We start from the raw sequence: 26,570 nt of genomic DNA on the forward strand, positions 1-26,570 counted from the left end.
TTGCTGGACCCCCAGGTTAGGATAGGCTTAATCTATTCTTTAAAAAACTTTTTGAGGTAATTATGGTTAGTCCACTTACATGTTTGCTGTTACAGGTGCATTTATTAATCCTGTTGGTCCCTTTGAACTCCTAAGTGTTACAGTTATAGCTTATCAGATTTTCTTAAATGACTTTCTTTTCTTTCATAAGGAGGAGAGTAACCTCATTCATATTGATCAGCTGGGCCAGAAACTCTTGAAAAAGATAGGAATGTCTTGGAATAAGAAGTACAGAAAACAGTATGGACCACTGCGAAAGGTACTACATGACATCCTTATAGGAAGCCCTATTCCCAGGAAATTTTATTATGATTTTGGCAACATGAGTTTATTTGCAGAAGGAAACTTAAATCAGGTGGAAATATATTAGTATTTTTGTTTAATGGTTACCATTCAGTTACTGATTAAGTAATTTATAGAATCAAGAAGTAAGCAAAGGGACTTCTCTAGTGGCACAGTGGTTAAGAATCTGCCTGCCAATTCAGGGGACACGGATTCGATCCCTGGTTGGGGAAGATCCCGCATGCCTTGGAGCAACTAAGCCCCTGCACAACTATTGAGCCTGCGCTCTAGAGCCTGAGAGCCACAACTACTGAGACTGTGTGCTGCAACTACTGAAGCCTGAGCACCTAGAGTCATGCTTCACAACGAGAGAAGCCACCACAATAAGAAGCCCTTGCATCACAACAAAGAGTAGCCTCCGCTCACCACAACGAGAGAAAGCCTGTGTGCAACCACAAAGACCCAACATAGCCAAAAAATAAATAAAATTTTTTCAAAAAATGGAATTGTTTTAAAAAAGAAAAAAAGAAGTAAGCAAAAAAGAATAGAGGTAGGGCTTTTAATCATAACAGCAAAAAATGTAACAAAATTCATATCCTAAAGCTTATCTATATACAAATGTCTTCAGGTATTCACCCAAATTTCACTTGATCTTTCTTTTCTACACAGTTCTACTCAACTTGGCAATCTGGTTTCCTAGGCTGTAAGATTAGCTGCAAAAACTGGTACTGTCAGAATTGAGAGACAAAAACTTGACTGAAAACAAGCAAAGCAACAGAACACTTAGTAAATATTTTGAAGCTATTTCTTATAGAAGCAAAGAGTTTACACACTTCAGTCCATGTTTAAGTTCGTCTTTTAATTAGACCACAGTTCATAAATGAAGTTAATGACCCTGAGTTCATAGATGGTCTTAGGTTTTCATTTAGAACGATTGGATCAGTGTTTCAATATTTTACTGTTAAGTATTTTATCAGCTGCATAGGGACTTTTTTGTTTTGTTTTGTTTTTAAATAAAAATACCCCTCATAAGTTTGAGGAAGTTAGTTTTTATTCATAGCTGAGTGATAGTTTTATCTCTTTTCTTCTTTGAGGTTAGTTTGTGCTCTTATTTGCCAGTATAACTTAACTACAATGGCTTGCAAACTTTTTTGCCCTAAAAAATACATTTTACATCATAATCCAGCAAATACATATGTATACATATGTGTATAACTGAAATAAGTTTTGCCAAAAATATCTGCCTTACATCGAGTGTTCTTTTTTTTTTAAGACTTTTTTTCTTTGAGTAGTTTTAGATTTACAACAAAATTAGCAAGAAGGTACAGAAGTTTCCCATATACCCACTCCCCACATACATTCATAGATGTTATATCAACATCATTCATCGATGGTTTGTTTTTTGTTTTGTTTCTTTTCCTAAACCGAGGATGAACTACGTTGACACATCATAATCACCAAAGTCCGCAGTTCACATTAGGGTCCATTCTAATGAATTAAAGAGTACTGTGCATTGTATGGTGTTGGACAAAAGTCTAATGACATATATCCATTGTTATAATGTCATACAGAGTATTCTGACTGCACTAAAAAACTGTACTCTTCTCCCCTCTCCCACAAACTCCTGGCAACCACTGATCTTTTTATTGTCTCCATAGTTTTGCCTTTTCCAGAATGGCATGTAGTTGGAATCAATCTCATTCTTTCTTTTTTTTTTCTCTCTCTTGAAGAGAGAGGTTTAAAACCTTTATATTTGTAAGACCACTCATGGTCCACCCATTCATAGGCTGGACAGGCTCTCAGTGACAAACTTCCCCACTAAATACTACAGCTTTTCTTCCAGTATTGAACCCTGTGCCTCTGGTCCTGCCCAGCAGCCATGTGAAGTACAGGAGGACATGTGTAGAATATTTGTTCATAAGAAGGCCATGAGTTTTGTGCCCCTTGTCACAGTGAACCCAGATTCGTTTTGGGTGTGTTATCAGCAGCTGATAGTTTTATCTTGAATAGAAGTTGGATTTTATCATGCAGTTTTGTTTACATTTATTGATGTGATCACATGGCTTTTTTATTCTCTTAATGTGGTGAATTCTGACTGACCTTTTAAGTGTTTAAGAAAATCTTACATTTCTGGGATAAATCACACTTGGTCATGATATATTTTTAGATATTGCTGTATACATTTTGGCTCATATTTTAGTAAGGATTTTGTGTCTATGTTTATGAGAGATATGGGTCTTTAATTTTCTTTTTTTATAATATCTTTGTCAGGTTTTAGTATCAAGGTTATGTAGGACTCAAAACAAATTGGGAAATATTCCCTTTTTTATATTCTTGGAAAGAATTTCTCTGAGAGATTATTATTTCTTTCTTAAATGTTTGGTGAAGCTAGTTAGACCTGGAATTTTGTTATGGTGAGGTTTTTAAAATATAGTTTTAATTTCTTTGTAGAGTTGTTTAGATTTTTTATTACTTCTTGCATAATTTTGGAAAATTAGATTTTTTTAAAAATTTATCCTTTTATCTACAGTGTCAAATTTATTGGCATGAAGTTATTCAGAATATCTCATATTATCTTTTTTAGTGTCTGTAGGACCTAAGTTTCCTCTTTGTCATTCTTGATATTAGTAATTTGTGTTTGCACAGTTTTTGTTTTCATAAGTCTTGGTTAGAGCTTATCAAGTTTATCAAGCTTTTCAAAAAACAACTTTTGCCATTGTTGATTTTCTGTACTAATCTTTTCTACTTCATTGATTTATGCTCTTGTTTTTATTTATTTCCTTTTAGTTCTGGGATTTAATTTAATCATCTTTTTCTAGCTTCTTGGGTTGGTATCTCAGTTGTTTTTTAAGCCTCCCTTTATAATACATGCTTTTAAATCTAGATTTTCCTTCTTAGCGCTAGTTTAGCTGTAGCTAAATTTGACATGTTATCAAGTGTTGGGACCTTGCCATGGGACAGAGTCCCCAAGGTTCCTGTTCTTGCCTCCTTCCTGAGCCTCATGTGTATATATCATTTCAGTATTTATTGCTAAGGGAGGGGGCTTAATTTTTTAATATTATCATTATCATTCATTTCAAAATATTTTGTAATTTTCCTTCTGATTCTTTAATTGACCCATGAGGTTTTTGGAGGTGCATTGCTTAATTTCCAAATATTTGGGGGATTTCTAGTTATCTTTTTGTTATATCTATAAATTGATGTCTAATTCCATTTTACTCTGAAAATCTGCTCGCTATGATTTCACTTATTTTGAATTTTTGGAGACTTGTTTCTTGCCCCAGGGTGTGGTCTGTCTTGCTGAATGTTTCTATTCACCAGAAAAGTTACTAATTTTCTGTAGTTGTTGGGTATAGTGTTTCATAAATGTCAGCTAGGTCAGATTGGTTAATAGGATTCTTTATTTCATCCCTGTTCTTACTCATTTTTCTGGCTTTTTGTTGTATCAGTTACTGAGAGAATAATTTTAAGTCTCTAACTGTAATTGTGACTTTGTCCTTTCATCCTTTTACTGTTGACAGTTTTGCTTCATGTATCTGGAAGCTGTATTATTAGTTGCATACTGATTTGGGTTGTTAATGACTTTTTGACATATGCCCTTCCTTTATCTCTGCTAATAGTCCTTAGCTTCAGATCTACCTTGTCTGGTATTAAGGTAGCATACAAGCTTTCTAATGCAAGTGTGTCTCTTGCAAACAGTATGAAGTTGGTTGTCTATTTTGGAAAATTGTGATTTTTAAGGAATTTGTTCTCTTAAAATGTCAAATTTGTTAGCATAAAGTTGTTTGAAATGTTACCATATTGTCCTTATAATGTCTGTAGGACCTATAGGACCCTATTTCATTTCTGATATTAGTAATTTGTTTTTTTTAGCTTTCATCAGTCTTGCTGGGGATTTATCAAGGTTATTAAACTTCTCAAAGAAACAGCTTTACATTTGTTTTTTTTCTCTATTGTTCATCTGTTTTCTATCAAATGATAGAGTTTGACAGCCTCTTCCTTTTAATTAGAATGTTCAGTCCATTTATTTTTAATATATTAATTTGTATGGTTGAGTTTGAATTTATCATGTAGCCATTTGGTTTTTATTTGCTTCCTTTATTTTTTTGTTCCTTTGTTTTGTCTTTCTTGCCTTTTGGATTAACCAAGTAATTTTTAGTATTTCATTTTTATCTCCTCTGTTGACTTTTTCGCTGTACTTCTTTAATTTTTTTACTCTAGGGATTACACTATACATAAGTTAATATTACAAATTACAGACCAATAGTGTAACACTTCATGTACAAGGGAAGATGCTTACAATAGTGTAATTCCATTTCCCTACTCCCATCCTTTTCTGCTGTTGTCTTATATATTACCATTATATGTAAATTCACCATGTGTGTGTACATGTGTATGTATGTATGTGTTTACTTTAAACATTTAAGCAACTTTCAAAGAAATTAATGAAAAAATCGTTTTATCCATTCTGGTGTTCATTACTCCTTCTTGCACATCCAGGTTTGCATCTAATATCATTTCTCTTCAACCTAGAGGACTTCCTTTAGTATTTCTTGGGCGTCTAGAACTGTTGGCAAAAATATTCTCAGCTTTTGTTTGTCTGAAGTTTTTATTTTGTATTCATTTGTTTAAATGATATTTTTGCTGGATATAGAATTTTAGGTTAATAGTCTTTATTGGTTTTCTCAGCACTTTACAGATGTCATTTTATTATGTTCTGGCTTTATTTTGGCTGAGAAGTCAGTGTCACTTAAATGTAATGTGTCTTTTTTTTTTTCTGTCTGCTTTTAAGATCATCTCTTTATCTTTTGTTTTTAGCAGTTTAATAATAATGTGTCTCAGTATGGCATTCTTTGTGTTTATTTGCTTTGTGTTTGCTAAGTTTTTTTATATCTTTGGCTTGAAATCTTTCTTCAGTTTTGGCCATTATATTTTTAATTTGTTTTTCTGCCCCATTATCTCTGTCTTTTTCAAAAACTACAGTTACATATATATTGGACCATTCAGTATATTTCCTCACTGGTCTTAGATATTCTAGCAGGAGGGATTTTTTTTTCCCCTTACCTTCAATTTGGATAATTTCCATTGATCTGTCTTCATGTTCATTGATTCTTTCTCCTACTGTATCCAGTCTTCTGTTAAGCCCAGCCAATGAATTTTTTTTTTTTTTTGGATATTGTCTTATTTAGCTGCAGAATTTTCACTTAACTCTTATTTAAAGTGCCCATTTCTATGCTGAAATTCCGTATTTGAACCTACTCTGTACATTCTTTTCTGTAAATTTACATATTTCAGTAGCTGTTTACTGTTGCAACATCTGGATTGTTTCTGGGTCTGTATTTATTAACTTTTTTTTTCCTCTTGTGAATTGACTGTCTCATCTTTTGGTTAGGAATCACATTGTCCTGTTTCTTTGCATGTCATATATACTCTTATATTGCCTACTGGACATTGTGGTTGATGTGTTTTAGGGGATGTGGATTATGTTATTGTTTCTAAAGGGTTTTTCACTATTTTCTAACAGGCCATTAAGTAACTTTGAATCACCTTGATCCTGTGGGAGCTTCATTTGGGGCTTTGGTAGGGTGGATCTGCTACAGTTTAGCTGTTAGTCCTAGGGAGTAGCTGTTAGTCCTGAGGACTGCATGATCCTCCCTCTTAAGGCAGAGGTTAGCAAATGGGCAAACTATGGCTTGGTGCCTTTTTTGGTACAGCCCCGAGGTAAGAACTATTTTTACATTTTCAAACAGTTATGTTTAAAAAGGTGCTCAAGTTTGCCTCTTAGCCCACAAAGCCTAAAATATTTACTGTCTGGCCCTTTCTAGAAAAGTTTGCCAATCCCTGACCTAAGACATGGCCCTTCTAGGATTTCAGTGTAAAGCCTGGGGTGTTTGTCCTATGCCTCTAATTTGGCAGGACTTCAACTCCATGCTTGCTCTTTTTCTTTTTTTCCCTAATATATCTTAATTTATTAATCTATTCACAACATTTTTATTTAACTCCATGTTCTTTCTACTCAGCACCAGGATGCTTAAATCTCTGCTCAGACCTTAGATCTCCTAGCTGTTGCTTTCTGCTCAGTTCCTTGGGTCTCAGGCTGTCCATGTAACCATTCAAGGCTTCGCCAGGGGTTTGAGGAGGATTTGCTACAGATTTGGGGCTCCTTTATGGTATTTTTTCTTGTCACTTTCTAGGCTCTGGCATTCTCAAATTCTATTTCCTTCATCCAGGAAGACTGCTGCCCTTTTCACTGTCTCGCACATGCTCTGCCACAAGCTGGGAAGTGGTGGGTGAATACAGAGCTCATTGAGTTCATGCCCCTTTTGTGAAGGAGTGTGTCCCCTCCACTTTAGGTCTGCTTTTGGTTACTCTCCAAACAGTTATTTTTATTATTTTGCCTCAAGTTTATGATTTTTAATCAGTGGGCTTAGTCCAATAAAATTTCTCTGCCATTACTGGAACCAGGCTACCCTGAAGTTTGAGGTGTAAAAGAGTTAATCCTCAACTATCAAACAAAGGAAAAATTCACTATACAGGAAGTATTCATTACTCAGAGGTTTCAAATTATTATTTTATTGTACTTAAATTAGCTACAAAACTACATTACCATCTGCTATACACAGTGTTAACAGTATTGCCTATGGTTCATAGCCCTATACCCTTCTGTTTGGTTAGAGAGTACGCATTGTCATAAATTCTTCCTTTCCAAGAAAAAATGAGAAAATCACCTTTCCGTGTTGATTGATGAGCTAAGCAAATGTTACATATCCCTTGCAAGTAGTTTTCTGCTTAAAGTAGTTTGTGCTGAGAGAAAAGGAGGCGATACAAAGCCATGTAGAGACTAGGGAATAAGAGGAGAGGAGAGTAGGGGGTGCGGAGGTGGGATAGGCAATAGAGAGAGAAATTTGTTTTCTTCCTAACTTTTTAGGTAGGGGAACTTGAGAAATAGTCTTTGAGTTTATGACTTAAGCCTTTCAGTGTTTTGACTTCCTGAGCTAACCTGTCAGCTTCTGTGACAGACAACACTTAATTTAGTTATGTAAGCTTATAATCATGGCTATATCCCAGCAGGGTTTGTCCGAGTCACTAGTTTTGAAATTATCTTCTATGGCACTTCATTGTGTAATGGCCTTTGTTTCGTGCTTTGCTTGTTTGGATTGCTTTAAACTTTTCAAAAGTATTCTATATAATCTGTTTCAGTAAAGACTTTTTCAGTAAAGGATTTTATTGAGGTATAATTAAAATATTTTTAAGATTGTCATGGCTGCTTTCTCCCTTGATATAACTATTCGGCTGTTTAACAGAAAGCACTCTGGTTTTTATCAGATGTTTTATTTTGGCCCAAATGAAAATATTTTTCCCCCTAGCTGGCCAGGCCAAGAAGTTGACGTTAAAATATCTAATCACAGAAAGGAAGGTAAAGATTTTGTAATCATGTCAATGAAATTTTTTTTCATTAACCTAATGTTTGTTTTTTGTTTCTGTATAGTTTTTACAGCTTCATTCTCAGATATTTCTGCTCAGTTCAGATGAAAGTACAGTTAGTCTATTGAAGGACTGTTCTCTCCAGGCTGAGTATGATATCCGAAGAAACTATCAACAACTTTTCAAGACACTTACTTCAGAATCCCCAGGATTAAATGATAGATCCTCCTGTCCCCACTGGTTTGATATAAATGATTCCAAAGTCCAACCAATCAAGGAAAAGGATATTGAACAGCAATTTCAGGGTAAAGAAAGTGCCTACATGTTGTTTTATCGGAAATCCCAGTTGCAGAGACCCCCTGAAGGTATGAAAGATAAATGTCCATATTGTTTAAATTGATGACTTTAGAAGATAAATATTGAATGTTATTTGAAATTTTACCCTTTTAAAAGAAGGTTTACTCTTGAAACATTTTAAAATATTTTCAAGCTAACAGTAAGAAATAGGCCAGAAGAAATTCAACATTCTGTCATTTTATAAGGATTATATATTTCTGTTTTTTCCCCTGTAATAATATGAGGCTATAGTTAGATTTTCAGAATCGTGTTTTCTTGGATCACTTCATGTTTTCTTGTTATATGGGCAAACATGACTGGCTTCTGCTCAGGCTTGTCTCTGCAGTTCAGCCATTTGTTGTCTTAGAGTTGCAAGTGGCCTTGGTCTTATTTTCATATGTTCTCTTTTATTTTTCTTTCTTTTTTCCTTTTCCTCAAGGTAATAAGTCTATAAGCAATTGAAATATCTCTGAAGCCCTCTCTGTTGAGTCTTCTAAGAGAGCTCATACCATGGTGGAGGTTAAACACTGAGACCCACAATGATAAATTTTTTAATTTGAAGCTACTGATATGAATCGGTCTGTAAGACTTTTTGATCACTTCCCAGAATTTATGCAAAAGTTAAAAATCCTAACTAGGAAAGCTCTTTAGATTGAGACAACTATGATTAGAGATGAGGATACTATTCTTAGAGAATGAGAATAGTGATCTTTTTATGTAGAATGAGAATAAAGCAGTTACTGATTTGCAGATGAATCAAAGGAAATTAACACTGTGGATCTGAAACAATTACATAACTGTTCTGTTGACCAGAAAGGACTTTGTTTTTTTCTGAGGGGAAAAATATAGTAATGGTTCTGATAAAAATATTGGGGAGTCAAATTCACAGTTATAAAAATATATATCAGTTTCTTCAGATGGCGTATTATCTTTTTCACTGAATTGAACTTTAGTGTGTACATAATTGGAATATGTACTAAGTGACAACTTTCCAGTTAGCTTAGGATTGAATAAAGGTCCAGCCAAAATCTTGATGGACTTTTTGGGGGGATTAAGGGATGAAACTTGGCAAGATGATTCTAAAATTCACCTAGAAAGATACATGAATGCAAATTGAAGAAGGGACTACTCAAGGGAAATTTACTCTGTCAGGATAAACATGTTTATGATGCTGGAGCATTAAGACAGTGTAGAGCTAATGCAAAGTGGTGGACAGAGCAGTGAGCAGTAAGCCCAAAAGTTGATCTCAGTGTTTTTAAGATTTTAATCCATGAAAAGGTAGGTTTTCAGATAAATACGGGGAAAATGAATTACTCAGTAAATAGAAGTGGGAAGTTGTTTAGTTGCTAATCACTTGAATTTAGCAGTTAGTACAGTCAAGTGGTTATATTTACCACTTGCATGAAATTATAGTTCCTTTAACATTCATGTAAAAAAGGAGATTTAAAATGTATAAAATATAAATATTTTTCTGATCTTGAGGTAGGGAAGACCTTTCTAAGCTTAAAAGCAACAAAAAAAAATTTAAGGAAAAGGGGTAGGAAACCTTATTACACAACACCAAAAGACAAATGACTACCTAGTGGAAAACAGCAAAATATATGACAAATTTATTTCCCCTGTCTATAGAGTCCTCTCACGTTTATTCCATTGTGCTCAGTAGTAAATTGGGAAAAGGATGTAAATAATTAGTGCACAAAAGAAGAAACAGGAACAACCAATAAACAGCAAAAAAAAAAAAAAAATTGCGTCTAGCCCATAACCAAAAAACATGAATCATAATAGCAATGAGTGACAGCTTTTTTCCTGCCAAATCAGATATTTCCATTAATCTGGTTCTCAATAGTTGGCACTTCCTCTACATTTGGTAGGTATATAAAGTAATACAGCCAATTTGGTTAGCTGTATTTAAAAACCTTAAACCAATAATTATACTTCTACAGACTTGTCTTGAAATAATTAGAGCTGTGTATAAATATTTATGTTCAAAGATGTTTGTTAGCACCATTATTATATAGTAATGACTAAGTGGAAACCACCTAAATGTCTAATAGAAAAGCATTGATTAGATTAATTATGCTGTTTATAAAATGGGCTACCATACAGTCATTTCAAGCTTTGGAAAAACATTCACAATATACGAAATGAAAAAGCAACTTACATGCTTGTTGACTATAATCCCAGTTGCTTTAAATGCGTGTGTGTGTGGGGGGGGGGTGCGTGTGTATGTACAGACACATTGTATAGAATAGAAAAAAGATCAGAAGATCACATTTTATCAGTGTGCCGTAGGAGTGGGATTATAGGTAATATTTATTTCTTTTACGTTAAAAAAAAATCATTTCCAGAACTTTTACAGTGACCAATTAACATTTGTTATCAGGAAGAAAACAGCAAGTGTTCTTTTTAAAATGTATATTTAAAAAGAGTTGAAGAAATGGAATTCTCTAGCTTGGCTTAAAGAACTGTTTACCTTTTATATGTTTTAATGTTTTCGGTTTGCAGATGGGAAAACTGAGATCCAGAGAAAATCCATATTCACATAGACAGTAGAAGCTTTCCTAGCTCCCAGCCCGGTCCTTTCTAGTTTTCTGTGCTACCTCTTCAGCAACCCAGATTTTATGTAGTCAGCACAAGTTAATGAAAAGTTTTGTTCACAGCTCGAGCTAACCCAAGATACAGGGTTCCATGTCATTTGCTGAATGAAATGGATGCAGCCAACATTGAACTACAAATAAAAAGGTAATTTTAACTTACTTGTAGAGTTTGTTGAATGGTTTTTCTGGGGAAGAAGGTTCTAATTTAGGTCTTAAGTATTCAATAATGAAAATTAAAGAGGAAAAAAGTCAGCTATTTAATGCCAGTGTCTTATTAGCTGCTGAATTTTTATACTGAGGGTAGCTTTTACTTTGAAATTACCCTTGTCTGTGAGAGTGAATGAAATAATGACACGTAAATGGCCTTTGCTAAGTAGGGATTGAAGCCTAAGAAAACTAGAGAAATCTGTGAGCACGTAGTTGTGCTCAATGAGTTGTGTCCTGGCCTGTCAGTTTATTCCCTCAGCACAGACAGAGCCTGTTGTGAAAACTCCCCCTTGTGTTTAAGTAGTTGTGGAGGACTGGCCCTGGTAGCAACAGCAGACCAGAGGTGGGCAAAGGGGAGGAAACGTGGAGTCTGCAGACTGTTCAGCTTAATGTCATTCTCGGGCAAAATCCCACAATGGATTATTCAAGGGATGGTGAGAACTTGATGATCTCAGCATTCTCTTTTGAAGTCTAACCTTGGACTGTGAAGAACTGGCTCTTTATTTGCTCTCTGGATCAGTAGGTCAGTGGGGTACTGGATTAGGGAAACAGATGTTCCCATGGTCTCCCTGTGGACCCAAGGGGCTGATTACATAGCAGGGATGTATTCAACATTTTTATCATTGATTTGAAGCTGAGGAAAAAGAAACACGTAGATTGAATGGCAAATTAAGATCAAAGGAGATCTCAACAAAAATCAAGACACCAAAAATACAAAAATCAAACAGGGTAAAAAAAGTACAAAGAATAACCAACCTACATGAGTGGTATGGATTAGCAGTTGGTATTAAAAACAAAAACAACCTGTGGGGTTTTAGTCAGCCAGCACTAAGCTTTTTAATGGGGTCATCTAAAAGCTAATGCTGTCTTTGACAACATTCACAGAATTGTGCCTGAGGTACTTGAATGGTGGCTGTAGCCTCCTCTAACTCTCCGTTGGTCGGTCGGGCTGCCTGGAGTGTTTTTGGTGCCATGGTTCACAGCAGCTGAATGGATTCAGATAAGTGTAGCAAGCACGAGGCTGCTGCTGAGGACATTCGACCTGGAGAGAGTAGACTGTCCCAAATAGTTTATGGGAGAGTCTGTAGGGTCTAGTGGGAGTAAGGAGGAAATAGAAATTGTAAATCTAGCATTTACCACAATTATAGGAGCGTGTTTCCAGCATTTTGTTCATAATTATAATCTCAGGATTGGAAGATTTCAAGTGTCAGTATTTGTTCAGAGTAACATTGCACAGTGTACCTTAAAACCATTTTCCTTGGAATTCACGGTGGCAGAGCTATTAATTGAGAAACTAAAATGAGTCATTTTGGAGCATGGAAGAAAAGGATGTTAATTATAATTAGGTGGAGTAGAGAACTTCTTTATATTGTAAATCAGATATTTTTTGTTTGAGATGAAACATTATCTGTTGTAAAAACATGACATTTATATATTCTTTATGCCTCTTTAAAGGGCAGAATGCGATTCTACAAACAACAATTTTGAATTGCATCTCCACCTCGGTCCCCATTATCATTTCTTCAGTGGTGCTCTGCACCCAGTAGTGTCTCAAACAGAAAGCATGTGGGATTTGACCTTTGATAAAAGAAAAACTTTAGGAGATCTTCGACAAACAATATTTCAGGTAATTTAGCCTCACGTCCTCTTAATAGACATTAAGGTCCATCTCAAGCTGGATTCTTCTTTTCAGACTTCTATTTAGGATACAACTATTTATTTTTCACAGCTGCTTTAGAAAATCCTACATCTTCCACTTCCATAGAGGGATGGCCCAAATGTCCTCCCCTCACTTGTCATTCTTTTAGAGAGGCTTTTCTGCACAATCAGGACTCACAGAGTTCTGCCAGCACATTTTCAGGGGAGAATCAAGCCTGGTATATTTCATTTGGGGGAGAGAAAGAGTATAAGGTTGTCTCTTTTAGGTAAAATAAATGAAAGAATAGTTTTTTAAAAGGAGTAAAAAGATAATTATGTTGCCTAAAACAAAGAGCTACTAAACAAATAAAAGCAACTAACTTTTCTACCTTTCAGTATAGAATAAAATTTATTAATAAGATTCCTAAGTGAAGGAAAATGTCTGCTGGACTATAGTAAAAGCAAATGTTGTAATCATTGTCTCCAAGTAATTTATCCGGTCTTCTTTTAATGACAACAGTGCTCTTTACTTTCATATAAATTCTATCATTTGATTCCTTAACCTCATGAGGGCAAGATAACCCCATTTTAAGGATGAGGAAATTGTGATTTAAAGAGACCTAATGGCTTGCCCAGTGTCAGATACCTAGTTAGCAATAGAACTAGGACTCCATCCGTCATCTCTGTACTCTTTCTTTCCTCTTAATTATATTTCACCCCACACTACTGATCATGGAAGAGGGAAACAAAAAATGTAAGCTTTCCCCCCCAGAATTAAGTGAGTTTTCTGAAAAACTGTATCATTTACCAAAATTATTAGCTTTCTTTTGATTTTCTTGTACAAAGAAAAGCAGGCCAATTTCTTCTTTAACTTTAGCTGATTTGAGTATTTAAATGTTGAATCAGGATCAGAATTTCTGAAATTGTCTAATACTTCTGAACTTTTCCATTAAAAGTTTACTTCTGAGCCAGTGCTGGCGGTGTTGACATAGGTGGACTTGGGGATTTGACCCTGCCTAGGGTAATGATTCAAGTAGAAAAGACCTTTGTCATCCTCATAAGGTTTAGATTCATGCCAGTCTACTTTTTGGTGTTTTAAGTGCACATCTCTGTTATCTTAGACACAGTTAAGTAATCATGTGTAAGTGTGAAATTTCTTTTTAAGAGAACTATCTTGTGATACTATGGAGAGAGACTAGATAGGACTGACCTTTATGGGTGACATTGTTTTGGTGAGGTTACCACAGTCCCCAATCTTGGAACTAGAAACTTAAGAAGACAAATCCCTGGCAATCTATTAAATAAACTGGTAAAGCCACTTTTTAAATTTACTGCGGGAGACATTCCTTTCAAGAAACAAGAATATTCATGTGTGCCACTTTTCCCTGAATAGTGCTGACTAAACATAATTTTTGCTCTTTTGGACCAGGATTCCTGGGCTGGCACACTGATCATTTTGCCTTCTGCTGAAAGTGGTCTTCCCATAAATTAAATAGAAACGGTCATTGTTTAGATGGTCAGTGTGCTTTTTGTGTATGTCATGGTTCTTCAGTCATTAATGGATGTGAGATTAGCTGTCTTTGGATTTGACTGATTTAGCATTGAAAGATGTCTTTTTTCCCCTTTTTTGGTGCTGGGTGGGGATTGTCATATTCACTTGCTTGTTCCCTGTATCAGCTATGTAAGTAAATTGGCACCATGCGCTTTTTTTAACCTGGAAGCGTGATCTCTGTGTTTTTATTTCCATTGTTCTCTTTTCTTTCATTCATATTCTGCAGCTGTTAGAATTTTGGGAAGGAGATATGGTTCTTAGTGTTGCAAAGTTTGTACCGGCAGGACTTCATGTTTACCAGACACTTGATGGTAAGATAAATATTAAAACCCAACAACTTATTTTGTATATTTCCATTTTTGTGGGGCTCATGTGTGATTTTCTATTCTTGGCCAGTCTTCCCCCCCACCCACTACTTTTCTTAGCTAAGTGGGTTGTCATTGGTTTTTAAACAGATAATTTATTCAATTTATAGTGTATCCAGTATATGTAATATGTGACATGGAAGTGTTTTATGTTTTCTGAAATTAAGGCTACTTCTCTATCTAAACAGGTTTTTTTTTTAAGGCTTTGGAAATTTTTTTATATTACCACAAACTTCTGAGCAAAATGGTTTGAAACCATTTAAATCGTGTTTAATATGGCTCGGTTTTTTTACCAAATTCTCAGCTTTAGATTTTGTAGCAAAACAAACACAGGTACTTCAAGAGCTTGAAGGTACTTCCTTCAAATAACAAGAAAACAGTAATAGCAGTAGGAGCAGTAACATTTATCTTGGACTTCATGGTGCCAAATATCGAGATAAGTGTTTTGTGTAAATTATCTCATTTGATTTTCACAAACTTCTTTTTATCCTCATTTCATAAATGAGAAAACTGAAGCATAGAGGCTTGAATCCACAAGGATGTACAGCTCATTAGTTGTGGAGTGAGGACCTTTTGATGTGTAGGCCTTCCCCATGTTCACAGTGTCAAGTACAGTTGACCTTTTATATTAACTTTTTTTCTTGCTATATGCCTACAAAGCTTATGGGGGAAATGCTTACATAAAATGAAAATGAAGGGGGGAAAAAAAAAGCTAAAGAGCGTGATAAAAGGAATAAAGTTAGAAATAATATGTAATATCAGTATAACAAACATAATTACTCCTTTTTTCTTAGTTTTCCTTCATGAAAATGCTTTTTCAAACAAAGTTTGTCTCAGCTCTTTCTTTAAATTGTTTTTTGATGCTCATGAGAATGGTCTCACTGATTATCTCATCTTCCTAGGAGATCACCTGACACTGTGTGAAGTTGAAATCACTGATGGGGAAGACATCTTTGTGTGGAATGGGGTGGAGGTAAATAAGTGTTGAAGAAATGTTCATGAGAGTTTTTGGGTTTTTTTAAGTTATTGTGGTAAAATTTCATCCAGCATATGTGATGTTAGAAAATTGCTGAAATGTCCAATAAATTTTAAGTACAGTCAGTGCTGGTTATATGTTCAAGAGAGATTTATAGAACACCTCCACAGTGCCAGGCTGTGTGTCAGAAGCTAGACGCAAAGGTAAACAATCAGTCTGGGTCCTTCAGGCGCAAGGTGTAGGTCACTGCACTAAGGTAAGTGTGCAGGAGGGTCTGTACATACCTGCCATGAAGATTCAAGGGGGCAGATAGCTGTACTGAGTTAAGGATGGAGGTGACTTATGGCAGCACAGTTAAGAAAGGGGTGAGAAGCATCGCACCCTCTCAGTGGACTGTCCATGGTCCACCTCATGTGTTTACCAGCACTGAGGACTCACATGTCTGTCCCCACTTCAGAGTTATCTTCTAAAAAGTAGAAGACGGCTAAGAAAAAGTTTCCAAAATCTAAAGCTGTTCTTCTGGTAATTAAAAGACACTTGTGAAAACTTTATTTCACTTGAAAAGAAAAAAAAATGAGAATTGTTCTACAGAAGTCTTTTACTACATTACTTTGTTGACTTAATTTTGGCAAATATGAACTATACTAATAGTTGATATTGTTGTAGGTTGGTGGAATCCAGATTCCAACTGGTAGTGACTGCGAACCTCTGCTTTTAAATGTTCTTCATCTGGCAACAAGCAATGAAGGAAAGGAGTGTCAGCAGTTGATAGAATCTCCACATGTCTTTCCATCTAATGCAGAAATAGGTAGTGTATTCACAGCCTTAGCAATCCCAGATGGAGTCATCTTAGTCAACAAAACCGAGTCTTTAAGTGAAGAGAACTGGACCACCATTCCCAAGGAAGACTTGAAGAAGACATTCGGAGAACAAGGTCTCAGAAATGGAAGTTCAATTTTAATTCAGGATTCTAATGATGGTAACAGGTAACATGCTAAAAAGAGAATTCTTTTTAAACTTATTTTAGTTACCGTGCTATATCTTAGAACTCTAAAGCTTTATGTTAATAATAATGAGTTAAATGTTTCTTTTTATTTCTAGATATTATGTTCTATATATTGTAAATAGGAATGTTCTTGGTTAGGCAGCCTGGAGAAAAATGATATTATAATGTGATTTTTTTGTTGTTGTTGGTAAATGTGGTAACTGAATAATATAGGTATAGGCTAGGTGTAGTGTAGATTAGTTGGCTGTAAAGCAGAATCCTGTCAGATAAATCTGATTAGCCTTCGTTATGAGACTGAGGGCAGGGGGATTCCCTGGTAGCACAGTGGTTAAGAAACTGCCTGCCACTGCAAGGGACATGGGTTCGATCCCTGGGCTGGGAAGGTTCCACATGCCGCAGAGCAACTAAGCTCTTGGGCCACAACTACTGAGCCTGCGCTCCAAAGCCCACAAGCCACAACTACTGAGCCCAAGTGCCACAACTACTAAAGCCTGCATGCCTAGAGCCGGTGCTCCGCAACAAGAGAAGCCTCCGCAACAAGAGAAGCCACCGCAACAAGAAGCCTGTGCACCACAACAAAGAGTAGCCCCCACTCTCCACAACTACAGAAAGCCTGAGCACAGCAGCGAAGACCCAATGCAGCTAATAAGTAAAAATAAATTAATTAAAAAAAAAAAAAAACTGAGGGCACAGTCTCACAAAGAAAGTTCCTGGAATTTTTCATGAGGAAGGTAATATCACAGCTGGATTTGTCTGTCTTGTCACAAGAATCTCAGAAGGCAGTTCAGTTTTTTGTTATAGTCCTTCTTATGATGCTTGAGATCCTTCCAGCTGCCCAAGTAGGATATTTACATGGGGCATTACAGCCTTGGTTCCTGTAAGTCACATTTGAAGCTCAGAAGTGCTTCCTCTCTTCATTTTTGTTATCCATGTCTGTGCCAGTACATTTCTGTGGTCAGTGTATCATACAGTGTAACTCCCCAAATTTCCATACATCGAAGACTTTACGTTATGACCAATGAATCAGTTCCCTGCTTTATCAGTGCTGTGAATATACTTAGACTGTAGATGCTCTGTATTATTATTTATTAGTGGCTCCAACATGGAGAAGCAGAGTGCTTGTGAACTGTTTATTTTGTGTTTCATTTATCACTTTCTTTTCGACAAGTGTTTTCCAGACATTTATTTCCCCACCTTGTTTATTTAATTTAAAAGTTTATTATATATTTCTTTTTAGAAAGTAATATACATTTATTAGGACTTGGAAATATAGAGGTAAAGACAAGAAAGCCAAAACAGTATCCCTGTACCACTCAGGCAGTGTCCATCACTATTAGCTTTCTGAGCTCAAATAATTGGGTTTTTGTTTTGAAGGTTTTTTCTTTTTAAACATGATAGTGATGCTTTTGTAGATAAATAGTTATATCCTGCTTTCCCTTCATGTTTGGAGACTCTTCACAAACCTCATCTTATGGCTGCATAATAACCTGTGTTGATGTTACAGATTACCTGACTGTGCTGCTGTGTGAGGAGTGGGTGGGACAAGGCCTCAGGGGCCAGCTGCCTGGGTTTGTTTCCAGCTTTATCACTTACTACTAGTGCGACCATGGGCAAGTTACTTTGTCTCTCTCTGCTCAGTTTCTTATTTTGTAAAATGAGCGTAATAATTAGTACCAGCTGCATACAGTTGTAAGGATTGAAAGAGTTAAGAGCTTACAAGTACTTGCACATAGTAAGTGCTGAATATTTTAGCTAGCATCCTTGTCATCATCCAGTTTTTCATTATTTTAAGTTGGTCTTCAGGGAACATCTTTATGCTTAAAACTTTGCTCTGTTTAGGATTGCTAACTCAAGGTGGAGTCCCAGAGTGGAATAACTGAAGAGTAAAGTTCTGTTTTAGGGCTCTGCTACGCACTCCCAAAGAGGACTTCCGCTAGCCCATTCAGTGCCTCTGTGTGAATTAGTAAGAAGTCCTTCCTCAAGAACCTTTACCGTTATCTGTAGGAAAATCTTGTTAGAACAAGACACTCCACTGCCATCTGCTACCATAAATTTTTTTTAAAACCTCTAATATACAGTGTATATGAGGTGAATGATATCCATTAGATGTGGTACTTATATTCAGCATCAGTCCACACAACTGTGCATGCTGTCGTGCTGTTAAACTACTTCTAAATTCTGTGGGTGGGCTTCTGGCATAGGTACTGTTTTTTTTGTTTGTTTGTTTGTTTTTTAAATTTATTTGTTTGCTGCATTGGGTCTTCATTGCTGCTCGCGGGCTTTCTCTAGTTGCGGGGGCTACTCTTCATTGTGGTGCATGGGCTTTTCATTGTGGTGGCTTCTCTTGTTGCGGAGCATGGGCTCTAGCCACGCACGCTCAGCACTTGTGGCACAGAGGCTCAGCAGTTGTGGTTTGCAGGCTCTAGAGCACAGGCTCAATTGTTGTGGTGCACAGGCTTAGTTGCTCCATGGCATGTGGGATCTTCCCGGCCCAGGGCTCAAACCTGTGTCCCCTGCATTGGCAGGCAGATTCTCAACCACTTCGCCACCTGGAAAGCCCTCGTAAGTACTCTTTTAAAGCTCCTCTAGTGATTACAGCATGCAGGTAGAAGTTAACAACTGATTGTTCAATTACAACAGTTCTCTTTGAAAAAAGTGGCAACAAATTATTTGTATAAGTCAAAGAATATTTGGAGTCATGAATATAGACTTTATGGAATACTGTCAAACACCACCCTAAAGAGATAGTGAACTTTCAAAAACCCAGCTCATAGAACTTGGTCACCTTTGATTAGTCCCATTCAGTGGCATGTGCAGAATTTTGGAAGCAGTGCCTAAGGAAAAGCATGAATCTTCGAGTCCTCTCTGATCCATATAAGGGCTGCTGGTAAAGACACGTTTTAAATGTCTTTTTACCCACAGTTTGTTGACCAAACAAGGGAAATGGATCACTAGTATGAATGAGATTGACTGGCTCCAAGTTAAAAATTTATGCCAATTAGGATCTGAAGAGGAGCAAGTTAAAATATCAGCAACTCTTAACACAGTGAGTAGACTATAATTTGTGTGGTTGACAGTTTTTTAGTTAATACAGTTTTATTTAGAAAGCAATACCTTAATCTTTGAGAACAGTTGTCTCAGTAAACTTCTAAATCTAAAGAAATCACCTTTTTATTTGTGATGTTTGATTATTGCTTATTTACCTTTGTTAGCCCTTGCTATGTTTCAAGAAAACTTGTGCCTTTTTTCCCCTCCAAAGCCTAGAATTAGTATGTGGGCATTACCTTTTTAACTAGTTCATGGAATCTTCTGACTTCGATAACTATGAAATGCTGTTTTCAAGATTCTTTTCTGTATTTTTTAAACCAGGTATATATGTTTTGGTTTTGTATTCTTTGGTGTTTGAGTCTTTTTAAAGTTTATCTCAAATTATTCTACAGTATATACTCTGTGCTCTGTATAAAGCCAGTTGCGCTTCAAAGGGACTTTTTTCAGTTTTCCATTTAAAGACTATTATACTGGTTTCCTTACACATTATTTCAGGAAATATCTCTTTATATTTATGTAGTCTCCATTCATTAAGTTTTTTTCTGTAACTGTATTTTTAAAACTTAGAATGTTTTCTTTTATATAAAATTATAGTTTCTTAAGGTACATTAATATTTGTTTGCACAGTAGTGGGGACAGTATAAGGTCAATGCCCCAAAGCTCAGGAGACCTACTGCCCTGACCCCAAGTGGGAGCCCCAAGTAATCCTTGATTACTTCAGGCTCTGCTCCTTGTTGGCACAGCAGAGGAGTGCATTGGTGGGAAGGTGGATGATCTGTCTCTGTCCTCAGCTTTACCCCTGAATATCCATGATTTTATGCCTTAGAGGCAATTAGCCTGAATTTTTAAAAAAAAAAAAAGAAAACACAGTCTACAATAATTTAAGTAGAAATTTTAAGTAGTTCCCTTGGATTAGTACATTTTTATATTATTAATGCTTATTGGCCCTGAATTCATCATTCTTAGTATAAAGAAATATGATCACCTACAGTTTCTTTTGTTTGCTCTCATCAGAAAGGTTAGTTTGTCAGCTTTTGCCTTTCACTATTATTATGTCTTTTAGTTTTCTAAAGTCTTCTGTAGGAGGCCTTTCTGTTCCAATTATTATCAATTTGGTAAAAACTTAACTAAGATCTAAGTTTTTACCTTTGACTTTGTAGAAGAGAGAAAATGAATTTCAGGGATGGAAAACAAATTTTTTCAAGTTGGCAAAAACTGCTTAATGTAATTAAGAACTCAATCTGTGTATGCACACACTGACAGTGTTCATATTCCTCTCCTCCCATTGTTTTTAACTTATACACAGTCAGTTTATTTCTCTATTTTAGGTGGTGTTTGATATTCAAATTAAAGCCATAAAGGAATTAAAATTAATGAAGGAACTAGGTAATCATTTATGTTTGCTTTTGATTTTTTGGTTTAATTTAGTTTTGTTTTGATTTTTAACTGAAAAAAATATGGGAGAGTACAAAAAATAATTTAAGGAAAACTCATGTATCTACCACCCAAAGTGGACAGATGTTAACATCTTGCCATGTGTTTGCTTTTGCCTCAAACATTATAAATAAAGTCCTCTGTGTTCTCCTCCTCAGACCTCTCCTCCCTCCCTCCCCAGATGCAACCAGTATATCTGATTTGGGTGTGTATCTAGTTTGTGTATTCATATTGTACTATACGTATTATACTTCTACATATATATGTATATGTATATAATGTATTTTACGTTTATATAAATTCTATCATAATGAATATAACGTTCCACAAACTATTCACTCGGCATTAGGTTTTCTTTTACAGCTTTATCGAGGTATGATTTACATATCATAAAACATCTATTTTAAGTGTAATTCAGTGATTATTAGTAAATGGATAAAGTCATACAGCTATCACAGCAATCCAGTTTTAGAACACTTCCATCACTCCAAAAATCTCTCTCATTCCCACTTGCATACCAAGCCCCAACAGCCATTCATCTACTCTCTGTCTCTTTCGACTTGCTTTTCTGGACATTTCATGTAAATGAAAGCGTGTAATATGTAGTCTTTTGTGTCTAGCATCTTCAACTCAGCATATCATTTTTGAGATTCATCCGTAATTTAGCGTGTTTCAATAGTTTCAGTAGTTTTTCCTTTTTATTGCTGACTAGTATTCCATTGTATGGATATATCACATTCTGTTTGTTCTTTACCAGTTGATGGACATTTGGATTGTTTCCACTTTGGGGCTTTTGTGAGTAATTCTGCTGTAAACATTATGTCTTTGTGTAGACCTGTGTTTTCATTTCTCCTGGGTAGATGTACAGAATTGAAATTGCTGTGTCATGTGGCAAAGTTATGTTTAACTTTATAAGAAACTGCCATACTATTATCCAAAGTAGCTGAATTATTTACATACCCACTGGCAGTGTATCAGGGTTGCAGTTTCTTCACATTCTTGTCAATATTTATAGTTGTCTTTTTTATTATAGCCATTTTAGTAAATATGAATTGGTATCTCCTGTGTTTGATTGCATTTTCCTGATGCAGTGATGGTAAGCACTACTGATGTGCTTATCATCTATTTGTATACTCTAAGGATCCTGTTAAAACTACCAGAATTAATAAGTGAGTTTAACAAGAACTCAAAATCAATATATAAAATCCATGGATATTTATCTACTAGCAACAAAAAATGGAAAATTAAATTAAGAAAACATTTATAATAGCATAAACTATCATGAAATACTTGGGGATAAATTTAACAAGATATGTGTAAGACCTGTACACCAGACACTAGAAAACATTGCCATGAAAAATAAAAGAAGACCCAAGTAAATGTTGTACCATATTCTTAGATCAGAAGACACAATACTATTAAGAGGCAAATTCTCTCAAAATTTATTTGTACATCTTCACTCAAAATTCTAGCAGGGTTTGTTTTTTTTTTTTTTTTGGTAGAAATTGACAAGCTGATTCTTAAATTTATGTGGAAATGCAAAAAGCCTAAAGTAGCCATAACAATTATAGAGGAAAAAAAGAACAAAGTTGGAAGAGTTCCGCCATCTGATTTCAAGACTTACTCTGAAACTATAGAAATCAAGACTATGTTGTCATGAGAGTAGACACATGGAGCGGAGGTCAGTACGTGTGGCCTACAGCCTGCTTCTGCACAGCCAGTGAACTAAGAATAGTTTTTACCTTTTTTAAGGGCTCTTTTAAGAAGAAGAATGTGCAACAATGATTGTATGTGGAAATGTTCTAAAGTATTTACACAGAACTACATTGAAAAGCCAGAAATAGATGCAAGCATGTTTAGTCAGTTGACTTTCAACAGGCAGTGCCAAGGTATTTGCATGGGGAAAGATGGTCTTGCAGCATACAGTGCTGGACCCATTGGATATCCATAGATGCAAAAATGAACCTCCAGCTTTGCCTTACATCATGTAAAAAATGAACTCATAACAAATCGTAGATTTAAATGTTAAAACCTAACACTATAAAAAATCTGTTACTTTTATATAAGGAAGAGATTTTTCTAAAGATAGGATTCAGAAAGTACAAACCATGAAGGAAAAAACAAATTGGACTACTACAAAATTTAAAATTTCTTCAAAAGGCATTGAAAAGGCAGGCCACAAACTGGGAGAAAAAATTTATAAAACATGTATTTGACAATAGACTTGCATGCAGGATATATAAAAAATGCTTATAACCTAATCAAGAGCCAACCCAAATTGGGAAGCCACTTTACAAAAGAAAATCTACCTATCATCCAGTAGACACCGGAGAAGATGCTCAGTGTCATTAGCCAACAAACAGACCATGACACACACTCAGTAGAGTGAATAAAATTTTAAATGCTGACAAAACTAAGTGATATCAAAGATGTGGAGCAACTGGGACGCCCATGTATCGCTGGTGGGAGTGTAAAATGATACAGTCACTTTGGTAAGGAGTTAGCTTATTTCCTGTGAATTTAAATATTCACTTATCAATTTTCCTGGATTTTTTTATCCAAGAAAAATTAAAACATATATCCTTATGAATACTGTACATAAATGTTCATAACCAAAAAACAGGAAACAACCCAGATGTCCGTGAGCAGGTGAATAAGTTGTGGTGTATCCATACAGTGGGATACTATTCATCAGTAAAAGAATAAACTACCACCCCGTGCAAAACATGGATTCATCTCAGAGACATCATGCCAAGCAACAGAAGCTAGACACGAAAGAGTAATACTCTTAGGATTCCACTTAATGGTGTGAAATTGTCAAAAAAGAAAACCTAAGGTGTAGTTACAGAGGCACATCAGGATTAGGGGATGGGGGATTGACTCTGGAGCAGCATGAGGGAATTTAGGGGTGATGCAAATTGTTTCTCAGTTTGCTGGTGGTTACTGAATGTTTTCATCAAACTCTTTAAACTGTGCACTTAAACTGAATGTGTTTTATTATAAGTAAATTATACCTCAATAAAGTTGATTAAGAATATATGGTTTACTAAAATGAGTAGTTCGTTGTCTTCCCATGTCACAGATCTCCATTCTTCCACTCCTGCTCCCCTATAAACTCTTCTTTGTATAGGAAGTGATCTTCTTAAATGTAGGTGAATCAGATATGTCACCTTCTGCGCAGAGCCCAGTCGTGCTCTTTGTGCTTTGTAGTGTATTGCCTGTGGGCTCCTAGCCTACAGGAACCTGCTCCATCTGACCACTGCCTAACTAACCTCCTTGCAGTCCGCTCAACTGTTTATTCACAACACACTTCCCATGCTGACTTGGAGTTTCTGGTGCACAGGCCCTCTTCCACCCCCGAGACCTGTGAGTGCTGTAATCTCTTTCAGCTCTGTCCCCTTTACTCTTCACCTGCTAGCTTCACTCATTCATTTGGTCTCAGCTGAAATATTATTTCTGTCATCCCTAACTATACAGTTTTGGTTAATCTGTCTGTCTTACTCTAACACCTTGTCCTTTCCTTCGTAGCACGTATTCTAACTACCTGTGTTTAGTGTGACTGTCCACCTCCCCCATTAGATGAGGCTCTTTGCGGGCAGAGTCCATGGCTGTTTTTCTTGTTGTCAGCTTCTGGGACAGTGCCTGGCACATAGCAGATAACCTGGCATTTGTTGAATGAAAGCGAACATTTTTTTAAAAAACAGCATTTTAAATGCATTTTTAAAATTGGAGAACTCTTTTACATAAGCTGTTTCAGTTTTCAAGCAGTTTGTATTAGAAGTCTGTGCTAGCTTCACATTACTGTAGTATGAGGCCTAGAACTCAGGAATCTCAACGAGATTCTACTCTGCTCAGGTAAAGTTAGAACTTCTAAGGCCCATGGTGTTCCTGTCCTCTCAGAAGCCTCCACCCCTTCAAATTCCCTCACTTGATATCCAACTTGGTAAGAATTCTGTTTGGAATTAAAACCTAGTATACTTCTTCCCACAAAGCAGGAGTCTTAGCAGCCTCAAAAACAGGGCACACTGGCCCTAATCCATTTATTAACTAAGCATAAAAAACACCTAACTTATTTTAAATCTAGGCAGTCTCTGCGCAGTTCTGATAACACATGAATTTCAGTGACCACCGTTCATCTGTTACCCAGCAGCATGGTTCAGATATTAGCTGAGTAATTGCATAAAGTACAAACTTTGCTACTAGCTCTTTAGTCTACAGGTCACTATAATCCATGTACATCGTGATCAGTGACCAGTTACTTCACCCTTTAAAGCCTGTCAGTAATTGGTCAGTGCATAGCTGTTATTAATTTCACCACATAGACAGCAAAGTGTGTAGTTTATTGCTTCCTTTTCTCCCAGTGGTAAACCCAGGTAACATTTTATAAGAATAGATAAGAATTAGCCAGCAATGGTGAAAGTGCAGGAAAGAAACAAAAGTCTGTGGAGCTGTAGAAGAAATAGCTGACCATGGAAATGCTGGCACTGCTGTCATTCAAGGGACTCCAGATATGCAGCCAGAGGAACTTAATGAACATGAACTCACAGGAGTGAGGAAAGCAGTTGTGACAAAAAGTACGAAGATCTCCCAGAAGAACTGACACTGGCAAAAAAAGCTTCATGTTAAAGGAGCCCTTGGAGATATTTCATGAAATTGAAAGTACAAAATGTAAAATACTGGAAGCTGATCCAAACTTAGAGTATCACTAGGGGATAGAGAAGATGATCACCACGTACCACAAGCTATAGGAGAAGAAAGCAATCGCCGTTTAAACTATTCTTGGCCTGTTTTTTACAAAGAAAACATTTTAATTCTCAGTGTCTGTAGTGTTTTGAATTACAGTGTAAATATTAGTTTGGGTATTTTTTTCATTTCACTTTACATGTATAACTGACAGAGTTTTTAATGTTTTGACAAGAAATTTTAAAGCTACGGTACAGTCGTAATTTTTCTGATTAAGATTTCTTGCACAGTTTTAAATTGCACAAGGTGTTCTTATGGTCCTGCGCTCCTATGCAAAGGGAAGACTGCCTGTAGATAGTTTTTTTGTTGTTGGGGGTTTTTTGCTTGTTTTTTGGTTTTTTAGCTTCCTGCTAATTAGCACAGCAGAGCATCTCTTTTGATTTTCTTTGTTTGCTGCACTAACCAGCATCTTTTTATTTATAGCCGAGAATAGCTGTTTGAGGCCTATTGATAGAAATGGGAAGCTTCTTTGTCCAGGTAAATCTTTTTGGTAGCCTTCAAAAGCTGACACATACTCATGCCACCTATCTTTCTCAACACTTCTACTTTAAACAATGACTGCCAGTACCTAGTATTGTCAAGTTACCTTTTAGAAACTGACTTACAGAACACACTATCATCTAGGTGTCTTCCTTGTGAATTATAGAAAGTCTTAACCAAAAATGAAAACTTCTGTTTTCTAAAGTAAAATACCTGTCTTTCTGATTAGCTGACACTCATTTTAGTCATGGTTCTGATCTAGTTATATCTTTCTAGATTTATTATAAGAGTTTTTTATTTGTTTTCCTAATTTTATTGTGGTACCAAGTTATCACAGTAACGAGTCTTGGTTCTTACCTCTTATATAGCACATCTTGTCTTTAGACTTAATTTACTCTGTTGATGGTAGTCACCATAGCAGCTTTAAACTTGGAAGAAGCTA

At 35.9% G+C, this 26,570-nt stretch overlaps 1 protein-coding gene and 1 pseudogene across 8 annotated transcripts in view; one reads left to right on the plus strand and one right to left on the minus strand.

The window, feature by feature from the left end:
- Positions 1-26,570, plus strand: part of USP40 (ubiquitin specific peptidase 40) — an 85,449-nt gene that overhangs the window by 27,583 nt on the left and 31,296 nt on the right. For 3 of the 8 annotated variants that reach the window (XR_009055071.1, XM_057745171.1, XM_057745174.1), the window contains 10 exons: positions 191-298; positions 7,811-8,111; positions 10,743-10,824; positions 12,342-12,513; positions 14,303-14,387; positions 15,344-15,414; positions 16,084-16,403; positions 19,346-19,469; positions 20,800-20,857; positions 26,072-26,125. Coding sequence is in view for 6 of the 8 variants with exons in the window: in XM_057745171.1 (XP_057601154.1) it covers positions 191-298; positions 7,811-8,111; positions 10,743-10,824; positions 12,342-12,513; positions 14,303-14,387; positions 15,344-15,414; positions 16,084-16,403; positions 19,346-19,469; positions 20,800-20,857; positions 26,072-26,125 (1,375 nt within the window). In the remaining 2 variants the exon portion in view is untranslated. Of the gene's footprint in view, positions 1-190; positions 299-7,810; positions 8,112-10,742; positions 10,825-12,341; positions 12,514-14,302; positions 14,388-15,343; positions 15,415-16,083; positions 16,404-19,345; positions 19,470-20,799; positions 20,858-26,071; positions 26,126-26,570 lie in introns of those variants that run through there. The other 5 variants (XM_057745172.1, XM_057745175.1, XM_057745173.1 and 2 more) reach the window with 5 other exon arrangements.
- LOC130859744 (small nucleolar RNA SNORA11) lies at positions 2,220-2,367 on the minus strand (annotated as a pseudogene).

This window comes from Hippopotamus amphibius, chromosome 8, assembly GCF_030028045.1.
Source record: "Hippopotamus amphibius kiboko isolate mHipAmp2 chromosome 8, mHipAmp2.hap2, whole genome shotgun sequence".
Classification (NCBI taxonomy): Eukaryota; Metazoa; Chordata; class Mammalia; order Artiodactyla; family Hippopotamidae; genus Hippopotamus; species Hippopotamus amphibius.